Source organism: Apis florea, unplaced genomic scaffold (genome assembly GCF_048593485.1).
Source record: "Apis florea isolate Af1SG1 unplaced genomic scaffold, ASM4859348v1 contig_2495_pilon, whole genome shotgun sequence".
In the NCBI taxonomy this organism is placed as follows: Eukaryota; Metazoa; Arthropoda; class Insecta; order Hymenoptera; family Apidae; genus Apis; species Apis florea.
Window position 1 is genome coordinate 1,476,681 of NW_028256595.1, and position 11,256 is coordinate 1,487,936.

An 11,256-nucleotide genomic window follows, 5' to 3' on the forward strand; every position below is an offset into this window, starting at 1 on the left:
CAAATTGCACGTCAAAATAAACGTACGGAATTTAATTAATTAAGAGCAGTATTTTCTTATCAAATTCCACGCTACGTTCTCACGAATCTTATATATATATATATATATACATTTAATTTTCTCAAATTTTCATTGCTCCGTCCGAGCGAGTAGAAATTTCCAACGGGATCCTTCTCTTATTCGCTTTTTCTATTCATTTTTTTTCTTTTTCTTTTTCTCGTCGAATCTCTCGTATTTTTATACGAGATCACGCGACACTGCTCGCGGATACGCTCGTTACCATAAACGTATGTTCCTTCCACCCGTGTGGAGTCCACTTTTGGAAAGCGCAATTGGATCCATCCAATTAGGAATATCTCCTTGTTCTTGCTCCTCTCCCGATCAATTATTTACTCTCTCGGCGAGGGAAGAAGAATCGAAAGCGTAGAAGAACGTTTACGAGCGAGGCCAGGAAATTGGCACGTAATGGCGGTCGCCCTCCCCTCCCCTCCACGAGAGGAACCCTCTAACTGCTCGACACCCGAAATACTATATATATATATATATATATATATATATATACACCGCATCCTAATAAATGCACGGGCTCGGTTACGAGCGAGTAATCGGTTTGTCAAACAACCGGGACACCTAAACCTGCCCCGAATTAATAAACCGCTCGAAACTGACCTACAACTCGTCCCTCCATTCCCCTCCTCCTCGAACATTCTACTTAATACATTCGACTTAATGCCCGCTCTGCTCTTTTACCTTATCTCTCACCGATCGATCTTCCCGCGTGCAAATTCCAAACTCTGTTATCGCCCGACCAGAAATCGAATAACCGGGGGAATCGTGTAATTATGTGTAATTATAATTTTGATTACGCGGGTATATTTTTTTTTCTACGAATAAAAATATTTATCTTTTTGATTCGGAATGCGAAGGAGAATAAATGAAACGGAGAACTCGATAACGTTTACAGGAATAGAAAGTCATTATTATTATTACGTACAAAATATTATGTTATTCTTTGTGTATATACTTTTTCAAGATTTGCTTGATAGAAACATTTTTATCCATTTTTGTGCAATGAGAGGGAAGAAAAAGACTGGAGGGGAGGTGGGGGGAATTGAACAAATATACACGATGAAATCGCGCGTAGAAACATTTTTACGGCCGAGGATAATTACACGACGATTATATTTAGCAATTACACGAGATATCGAGACGAGGCGATTAAAGCGATTGCGCGATTAGATACAGGCGAGGAATCAAGGCGTGTTGACGGACGAGTTAACATTCTCGTGACACTATGCAAGAATCTGTGGGCAATTCGTTATTCGGGTCGGTTCCGGGCGGAAATGTTTATACTTCGACTAAATGGGGCAAATGGAGGCTCGTAACCCTTTGCAACTCTTCATTTTCCCACCCGTGAACGATCCTACAATACGGCAGAATTACGCAATCGCGTTCCCCGTCACGCCTCACGGATTTTGACAGCGTGCTCCATTCATTACTCGAATCCATCTGCATTCATTTCGCCGAGGGAAACCTCCTTTTACGTTTCTTCTTCTTTTAATCGTTCTTAACAATAACAACAACAAGTCTTAATAATAACGATCGTTCCACTTTTCTTCTTTTTTTTTTTTTTTTTGCAAGTCACGAATTCGATGCAAAAGCATCGTCGAGCATTTTGATGAAATTTGTTTGAAAAAAAAGTCGATTCTTTTTGTCAAAGGAATTGGAATTTAAATGCTTTTCAAACTGGTCGTCCTCCAGCACGCCTTTGGCTTCGCGCCTTTTATATATCTAGTTTCCAATCGAGTCGTTAACCATTGTCGTCCCCCGTCGTTTGAACTTTCAAATCGCGGAGAGTCCGTTCAATTCAAATCGCGACCTTTATGACGGCGCGCGCGCCGCATCACCTTCGAAATACGTGGCCTACGCATCGTCTTCGGGATTCTTCCACCCGGCTTTTTCCACCTCGACGCTTCAAAAGGCTCACGATTGAACCAAATAAATAAATCGCCTCGGCCCAGGTGGAGAACGAGCTGCCGATCCTGGTTTCTAGAAACACGGAAGCGTTGCGCAACGACGAAATGGAATATAAAAATCGGCGTGTTTCGCGTGTAAAGGGACGGTTAGTAGTGGCGCGGTAGTTTCGTTTGCCGAGCCGTGTGGCGCTTCGTCGCGCGGAACTTTGAAAACTTTCACGACGTGAATAACGATCGTCCATGCGTTACTCGAATAATACACCTGGCGGCGAAGAAAATCCGCTCGAGAGGAGAGAGAGAGAGAGAGAGAGAGAAAAGGAAAAAAAAATGTCAAATGCCATCAAGCTTTCAAAGGCTCCGCTATCGTGAAAACTGGTTTCGAAGGAGAGATTTCTTGTCGAACCGAGGAAACGTCGTCTGGCAATATCTATGGTAGCCTTTTACTCCACTCGTGGGGAGGGGGAAGTCGATGAATCGATCATCGAGAGAAAGAGAGAAATCAGAAACACGAGTTACGCGATATTTTTCTCGCTTTTAATATCGCGACCTCTGAAAGATCGTCAAGGACTGTTATGCTCGAGAACGCGAAAAACGCGGTATCTCGCGAGAGCGCGATAAGTTGCCTCGATTTCATATCAGAGTGACGTTCGCATCCGAAGCCGCCGAAGTGTCGTCTCCAAGTTAAAGGGATTAAAAGCATTCGCGATTAGGTAGAACGCGTCGCGTTCAATATGCCACTCTCTTTTCCATTATTATGGGTAACGTTTCGTTTCTAATAAACCGACCACGTCACCTCACGCCTATCTCTCCTCGCTCATCCGCTCGCCGACCTTGCGCGGCTGTAATCGCGAAACGATCCTCGAAAGATTATACGGATTTCCAACGACGTCACCCATACGGCAGATTTGTCCCGCGCCAATTCTACGTCTTACTTACCATTCATTCGCCACTCGTTTTCATCCCTGGAGGAGAGATACCGCGGTGAAAAACCGGCCTCGTGTCTCTGGCCTCTATCCACCGATATACACCGTATTCCCCGGCCACGTGATCTTCCAACCTTCTTTCTCTCTCTCTCTCTCTCTGTCTTTTCCTCTTCTCGTTGTCCGTCCAATCTCGCCTCCTTTCTCACCAAATTCGAATCTCGTTCAAATTTCTCCGAAAATCCAATTCCGCGATCAGAGATGGATCGATTCGAGCGGGAGGACGAAATCCGTGAACGCGCGTTGGGCCGAGACCCGAGCACCGACACGAGCACACCAGCAACGGCCGAGGCACGGCCGAGTCGGGGAGAGGTGTCGTGTTGCGGGACGGAGCTAGCTCGATCACGTGGGCAGCACACGCGGAAATCGATGGTTCGACGTGCATTCGGGACAACGCGCCGTGCCGGACTGGCTCGTTCGGTAGGCTGACTTTCTTCCACGCCGCACCGCGAATCGCCCCTTTGATTACAAACACCGTCTCCTGTCTCTGTCCACCTTTCCCTCCGCCCCTCCCTCTCCCTCCTCCCCCCTTCCCTCCGTCCCACCCCGCTCGCTCAACCTCCTTTACCCGCGAGCGGAGAGCGCCCGCTCGAGCGCCCCCCCTCCCCTCCCCTCTCCTTCCCCGCCGATTTCGTCGGACCTGTCCATCGCGCTCCTCCGATTCGATCGCGCCCCCTACTCCGCGCTTAAAGAAGTTTGAACACCGTCGACCCCGTTGTTTCGGGAGAGGGGAGAGGGAGAGGGAGGGGGAGGGGGGGAGGAGGAGGGGAAGGGGATACGGTGGTTTTTTTCGAGAAAGATTTTTCGAAAAAAGATTTTTCGACCAACGCGAGTCGATCGTACGCGACACCTGTTCGCGAACTTCGAGACAAATTCTGTCGTTTATCTTAGCCGAGATATACTGTACAACGTTCCATATTATCCCCGTATGGAGTTATCCCCATAAGGATCGAGAGAATGGAGAGAAAAGCAAGAAGCTCGCTTCTCCTCTTCCTCTTCCTCTTCTGGTCTAGTCGCGCGACTAGAGGAGAAGAAGAGAGAAGTAGGAACAAACGCGTTGGAGAGAGAACGGGGGAGAGAATGGAGAAACGCTCCTACTTCCCTCGTATCCCAGAAGCGGTGGGATTATCGCGGCGACACTCGAGTTACGTCGATTCCATTCTCACCGATATTGCGGGTAATCCTGTCAGACGTGTCCGACATACCGACACTGGCCCGTTTTGCAAAACCGCAAACAGACCCATCGATGGCGCGCCAACACGCGGCCATCCGTCGTCTCTTCTCCCTCGCCTATCCCCCCCCCCCTCCCCTCCCCACCATCCTTACCCATCTTACGCTCGTAGTTGTCGATTATTCGCCATCGAAGCCACTTTCGCCGGTGGAACCGTGCCGCTCGGTGGCCACGCGGCCTGCAACGCCGCGGAATGTCGGAAGTGGAATTATGCAAAAAGCCGCGGCGGAACAATGCGCGCCGAGACGATGCACGAGGCTCGAAAGCGGCGCGACGGCCGTGAGAATGTTGCGCCGTCGCCGTTTATCAGGATCGCTGATTCAGAGGCGAGAACAACCGTTCCTTGTTTTTCGCTCGCGTTTCAAAACGCTCGGTGTGCCACGCGTCGAAAGGGAAATTATTCGCGCGATCTTCTCCTTCCGATCCTTTCGAAGGTTCAAACTCGCTTGATCCGACTGCGTGAGGTCACTGGACTCGCGGTGAGGCAATCGTTGAAAAATCGATCGGCGGAAATTTCGATTACTTTTTCTTTATTCGTTCGATTCGATCGAACAACTTTGTAATTAATTTAACCTCGATTAAAATTTTGCCCATCTCCTGAACAACGAAACGAAACGTTCGAGAAACGATACATTATACGTACGAGCTCGTACGTTTTAACTTTATCTTTATTGCGAACAATTCTGCTCGCGAACGGTTTTAGTGCAGACGCGGCACGTAACGATTTCGTCAGAGCGCACGAGCTCACGATGCTGCTCTCCGTCCTCGTCGCTCTCGATTCGAGAAACAAGGAAACGCGTAACACGACAAAAAACCGCTCCTCCTGCCACCCTATTATTATCGCGATAACTTCCCGCTAAAATTACTTTCGCTCGTGGAACCGTTCTATGTACGCGCAAGACAAGGAACACGCGGGAAGTAGTTTATAGCCGAGCTTAATGAACGGTATCTGTATCATCGGTGCGCCGAATATCTTTTTTCATCGATTCAACGTCATCTTACGATCTCACTCTCGCACGATCTCGTTTCACACGTTTGTCCGCGAAGCAATTCGAAGTGCGACAATTATTATTGGAAGAAACGGTGGAAAAAAAAGTTCGTTTATCCTTTTCGAGGCTCGGTTCCTCGATCCGCACTTCCTCCGCGATTTCCTCTCGCGATCGGAGGGAAGGAGAAGGAGGGGGATTGCTGGCAAAACGACGACTCGAACGGGAGTTACGGGCCTCTGGTTCGTTTTAACGGTATATCTCCATCGCGCGCGAAGATCTGGGTTGCTGGCGCGACGCGCGCGCGCGCGCCTGTGATTTCGCTTGCCGCGAGGCTAATCATTACGAGACTCGTTTCTCCAACCATTTTTCTCGAACCATTACAATAGAGTTTTACCATAGAGCTACGAGTTTTCTTATCTGCGTCTCATTCATAAATCGTTGATCGATGATTCCTTAAGAACGGAGATTATCTAAATTATTGCAATTTTTAAGCGGATCAATTTTAGATTAATTTTTTTATCCTTAAAATTATTAATGCGTACCATCGATCTTCTCCTATATATCTTCGTTCGAAAAATAATCGAATTCGTCAATGTATCGTTTTATCGGGGCGATGAACGATGAGCTCGCGTGATCGTCATCGCGTGTGCGGTTAACTTTTACGTAATAATAATGGAGGGAGGCGTTTACCGAGCCATTATTCGCCATTGTTCGGAGTGGACGAAAGTGGACGAGGCCGAGGAAAAACGGTTTTCGAGCCGAAATCGGGCGCGTAACCAGGCCGATCGACAGCTCGCCTAGCAATTACCGATTCCGGAGCCCGGGCTGGAGTCGCGTGGAACGGGCTGCGAACCGCTCCTCGAGCAACGGTGCATAGGCGTCGCGTGCCAAGAATTCCTCCGTGGCGTTACGTTTCTTTCCCTATCCACTTCCTTTTGAATTCTCAGTTTTCTGCTCCCGATTCTTCTCGAAAAAGGGCTACCCAGGTTTACTCGTCCCAGGAGGAGGATAGGATAGATTAATCCAGATTATGCACGATTATTTGCACGTCGATCGAGAGATTGAAAACTTATTGAAATTACGTGTCTTTAAAATCCAACGGACACGATAGCGTATAATTTTTGTCAAGGAGAAAGTTTTGAAAAAAAAAATGACAGAGTTTCGTGTATTAATATCGAAAAATATTGCAGGAAATTACTTGTCAGGAATCTATGCATAACGGTACGCGATTCGAATTTTCGTTCGTAGATTTCACCTCTTCTTTCATCTCTCTCTAAGCCAACCGCTCACGTTTTCATAAGACGACGACGACGACGACGGAACGAAAAGGCCGCGTTCTTCGTACTTTCGCGAAAGCGAATCTTTTTTTCAGCCTCTGCTCGGAGAGAGAGAGAGGCAGGCTGCCGCCTCCGGCTACGAAGGCTGAAGGTATGCGGCAGGTGGCTGGTAGGAGTCGGATGAGCGCGCGCATCCATGCACCTTCGAACGAGGACAACGATCTCTGCCGCGCACGTTTCGGAATCGTATCGGTGTACGCCCTCCATCCCTCCTTTCCTTCTCTCACAGTATTCTCATTGCCAGCTTCCACTCGATCGGAAATTAATTTAACCGCGTCTCTAACCTCGAATGGAGCATGACCTTGATAACCGTGTCCGTGAGTTTCACGACGGTGTATCCTTCGAATAACTGAGCCCCTCGTTAACTCCGCTTTCGTCTCGTTTCCCAATAAGAAAATCCCGTATCTCGAGATCACTTGGAGAGGTGTCGAAGAAAAAGGAGAAAGAAAGAAAGAAAGAAAGAAGAGGAGAAAAAAAAATATTTCCCTGGAAACGACTCGTTTTCAGGGGTTAACGACCCTGAAATTTCGCGAGAGGAGAAGAAGATGCATGCAGAGAGAGAGAGAGTGGTCGAAAGGGAGACGGGAGGAATCGAGTCTTCTTCCTCCTCTTCCTGACCGGTGTGCAGGAACGGAGAGATAAAATTGGAGACTGTTCTGGGAACAGGTAATAACGGTACCTGCTCGTCCACTCCATCTCGATCTATCCAACATCAAAACCTCATCGATTCCTTCTCCATTTATTTTTCGATGGATTCAAAACGCGAGGCTCATCCGTTCAATCTCTCTGCTCGGCCGAGAGAGTCGAGTTTCCACGGAGGAATCGTTAGCGTTAAGATGGTTAAAAGAACAGTTGTTCCCGATTCGTAAATTGGAAAAATGGGGCGATCCTACGTGTAATCCGCCACGGTTGTTGAACGCGGACAAAGAGGCTAGCCGCGAGACACGTCTCCTTGAACGCGCTTTAGTCACTGTTAAATATATATATATATGTGTGTTCTCGAACGGAAGCTTTCCACGAAGGAACGAGTTAATCAGACGCGCGCTCGTCCAGTCGATCGTCGTACTCACCTTGCCGGCACCTCGGCTGCACTTCTCAGCGTTCCCGAAGTCCGGCAAGTGGCCAGAAACTGTACACGCTCGATTTAAGCTACCTCTCACGACCTATTATTAAGTTGGTGTCACGGATCTTGATGGCCAATCTTTTTCAAACTTCACACTGTTGCGATTCTTGTACACAAGATTTTTTTTACAGAAGAAACGACGAAGAAATGATTTTGAAACAAATAATCCAAACGGTTTAAAAAAAAAAAAGGTAGATTTATTTTTTTCCCCTTTGAAGAACTGAATCGTTCGATAAATCGTTTCGTTCATATTAGAACGCCGTTATCGGTAAAAATCGGTGATAGGAGGCGAGGAAGAAGAGGAATAAAGCAAAGGTCGCGACGAGTCGTGACGCCGAGTTGGCACGTTCTTGAAACGTGGAATCGAGGTCAGCCTCGCGGTGAACGGGCCGCAGTTATAACGAGAGTTGGCGTTGCACCTCCACGGAACGGAGACGGAGGATGCAAAGCGGAGGAAACGAAAAATCCGAGCCGCGTATACGTTAAGCTGCCGGCTCGAGCAAAGACGATTCCCAAGAATCCTGTCGTCCAAGATGCGGCCATATTTGGTCGTGACTGCTTTCTAACTTGTCCCTTGAAAACTCATTCATCTCTTGGGAGGAAACGGCGGGAGGGGAGGGAGGGTTCAACGCAAGAGGATTCTTAAAATAAGATCTTCTTTTCTTTTTCCTTTCTCTTCGAAAGGAGAATTAGAATTTACCCATCGGGACGGTGGATAACAAAATGGAGAAAAAAAAAAAAAAAATACCGCACGTGTTAATCGATCACACGGGTGTAGAAAAGCAGAGAGCAGACGGAAAGATATATATGCGAAAAAATTGGTCGAATACTTTTAGCCCTGGAGGGAGGAGGGGAGGTCGTAGATGGAAAGAAGCGGAACTTTCTTTTCTTTCGCAAAAAAGTGTTTTATTAAAAAACTCGTATTTGGTAAATAAAATTCTGTCTCCATTTCTTTTTTCTTTTTTTTTTTTTTTTTTGCCTTTTCTTCTTCTCTTTTTGCGTACAGCGTATAATTACGATAGTAATAGTAATAGTAGTAGTAGTAGTAGTAATAGTAGTAGTAGTAGTAGTAGTAGTAGTAGTAAATTACGGTTAAAACGGGGATACGAGGCGAGGGGGATATTGCGAGCGGAATAGATCGATCGTTGGCAGCAGCGTGCTTTATCGACGAACGGGGGAGGGGGAAGCTTGCCGTCTCCATCTTTTTTTTTTTTTTTACAACGTCGAGCACGTTACAATTACAATTACAATTATTCGCGGCGATTAGCAACATCTCTTCTCTCTTTCTTTCTTTCTTTTCCCTCCCCGTCCCCCCGATCCGCCGGAGCGAAGAAATCGATTATGCATCGTTTTCGTTCCCTTCGAGCACACGTGGCGCACACGTGGGAAAAAAGGGATCGATCCGTACAGGGTTGATCCTCTTAACGGGGACGGGGTTTACAACACTTTCTTTTCGGTCGCAGCGAGAACGATCGCGCGTCTACGAGAGAGAGAAAAAAAAAAAAAAAAAGAAAAAGAAAGGAGAAAAAAATACGTCAAAGTATAAAATGATTCTCATCAGTTTCGAATATAAATATTATATTTGTATTTTTTGATAGTAGGCAAAAAAATGGGGAGGCAGGGAACGAGAAGGCGTTTGTCTCTCCGCGGCAAAATCGACGGGATTGCGAAACGAGGCGTATTATACACCGTGTCTCGTGATCGTAATTCAACTCGTCTCCGCCGTCCCGAAAAGGAATTTTCTCGGTGAGTAGGCCACACCAACCAACTCGTTTCAAAATGGCATCGTTCGTCGCCATTGTCCCGATATAATTGCGATCGATGCCGCGTGCGTGCCGATTAACGCGTACCTCAAGTCTCGTCATCGCTCTTTCGATTCGTTTCTCGTCGTCGATAAAAGTTAAGAAAAGATAAAAGAGAAAAAAAAAAAAAAGAGACGACCTCGAAGGACCTTGTCGTTCCATCGATGAAAAAGAGATTACAATGATTATTTTTCTTCGATTACGATCCGTATATCGCGATTTCATCACTCTCCTCTCGATTCGTTTCTCGTCGTCGATAAAAGTTAAGAGAAGATAAAAGAAAAAAAAAAAAAAAAAAAAAAATAGACGACCTCGAAAGGGATCTTGTCGTCTCATATTCTGTAAGAGATTACAATGATTGTTTCTCTTCGATTACGATTTCCATTATGACGGCAGCATTCGTTTCTTCTTTTTTTTTTTTTTTTTTTTTCTGATCTCGTATTCTTTTTACCATATCACTTCTATCACTTTACACCGATTTTTCGAAAGATATTGACGATAGGAGATACAACAATGATAGGAACGATCGAGCGATACATTATCATCGGAAGAGAGATACACCGTCGTATTCGATTTGCGAAAATAAAGGAAGGAAAGAAAGAAAAAAAAAAAGAGAGAGAAAAAAAGGAAAGAAAGAGAAAGGACGGCCGATTATTCGATCGATTATTCATCGAATACAACGGGTGTAACGGCGTTATTTAATAATAATAATCGGGTAAAAGAGGCCGATGACGATGAAAGCATCCTTAAAAATCGTGTCGCGTGTCGCAAGCTCTTTATTGACAAATAAATACGACAATAATAATGTATATGTACAAAAAAAATAAATAATAGGAGAGAGAGAGAGAGAGAGAGAGAGAGAGAGAGAGAGAGAGAAAAAAAAAGAACCGTCGTCTAGAAGCGAAGATCGAAACGGACGAGTGTCGCAGATGGAACCGAGCGAGAGCATCGATCCCGCGACACTTTGCGACCGAGAGCGAGGATTCGTTCGACGAGTTCGTGTGGGTTCGTTCGACCAACGGATGGGGGGAAGGGGGAGGGAGAGGAGGGGGGGGGGGTTCCTTCAAACGAAACTTTGCTTGCGTTTCCATTGTCGATCGAGTTTCCTTTTTTTTTTTCTTTTTCTTTTTTTCCTTTTCCTTCCTCTCTCGCGGGCTTGACGTAACAATACTTAATATATATTTATATATATATATACGGTAATTCTAACAGTCGACAGATTAACAATTACGTGATATCTTAAAATATCTTCTCGACTTATTTTCTTCTTCTTCTTCTTCTTCTTGTCCTTTTATGCAAAATACGTTCGTAACGTGTAGAAAAGCTTCGCTTACAAGATCCTTGTATAAAAAAATTCTCCGTCGTTTCTCCGAGGAAGTCGGTCAAAGTGATTTTCTTCTTCTTCTTCTTTTCTTAGTTTCTCGTCTAGGAGAGCGCGTATGTAGGTAGAATTTTATGTATATATACATATATGTAAAAGTTTGTGAGACCGAGTTCGTGGAAGAGATGGAGAACAAGCAGAGGTGAGAAAACGAGAGAAAGGGAAATATGGAAGAGGAAGATGAGTTACCGTGGGAGACTTTGAAAAATCGTTTTTCTTTCTTTCTTTCTTTCTTTCTTTCTTTCTTTCTTTCTTTCTTTTGTGCATCGCGAGTGCAACGCGAAAGAACATGCGTCCATGTTTCCCTGATTGATTTCGCGCTAACTACACGGAACAGACACGGAGCTTGAGCAATCTAGTCTTATTGAGCAGTCGCGTGTGTGTGTGTGTGTGTATATGTGTGTTTACTAATGTGAGGAAACGTTGTCTTTTGGACA

The 11,256-nt window shown here is 45.8% G+C and overlaps 1 protein-coding gene across 3 annotated transcripts in view; it reads right to left on the reverse strand.

Moving 5' to 3' along the window:
- Positions 1 to 3,049, reverse strand: part of bbg (PDZ domain-containing protein big bang) — a 33,101-nt gene extending 30,052 nt beyond the window's left edge. For all 3 annotated transcript variants that reach the window (XM_086906636.1, XM_086906635.1, XM_031918745.2), the window contains exon 1: positions 2,913 to 3,049. In XM_086906636.1, the coding sequence (XP_086762762.1) occupies positions 2,913 to 2,915 (3 nt within the window). In that variant the 5' untranslated portion in view covers positions 2,916 to 3,049. The remainder of the gene's footprint in view (positions 1 to 2,912) is intronic.
- Between the last annotated feature and the right edge of the window lie 8,207 nt (positions 3,050 to 11,256).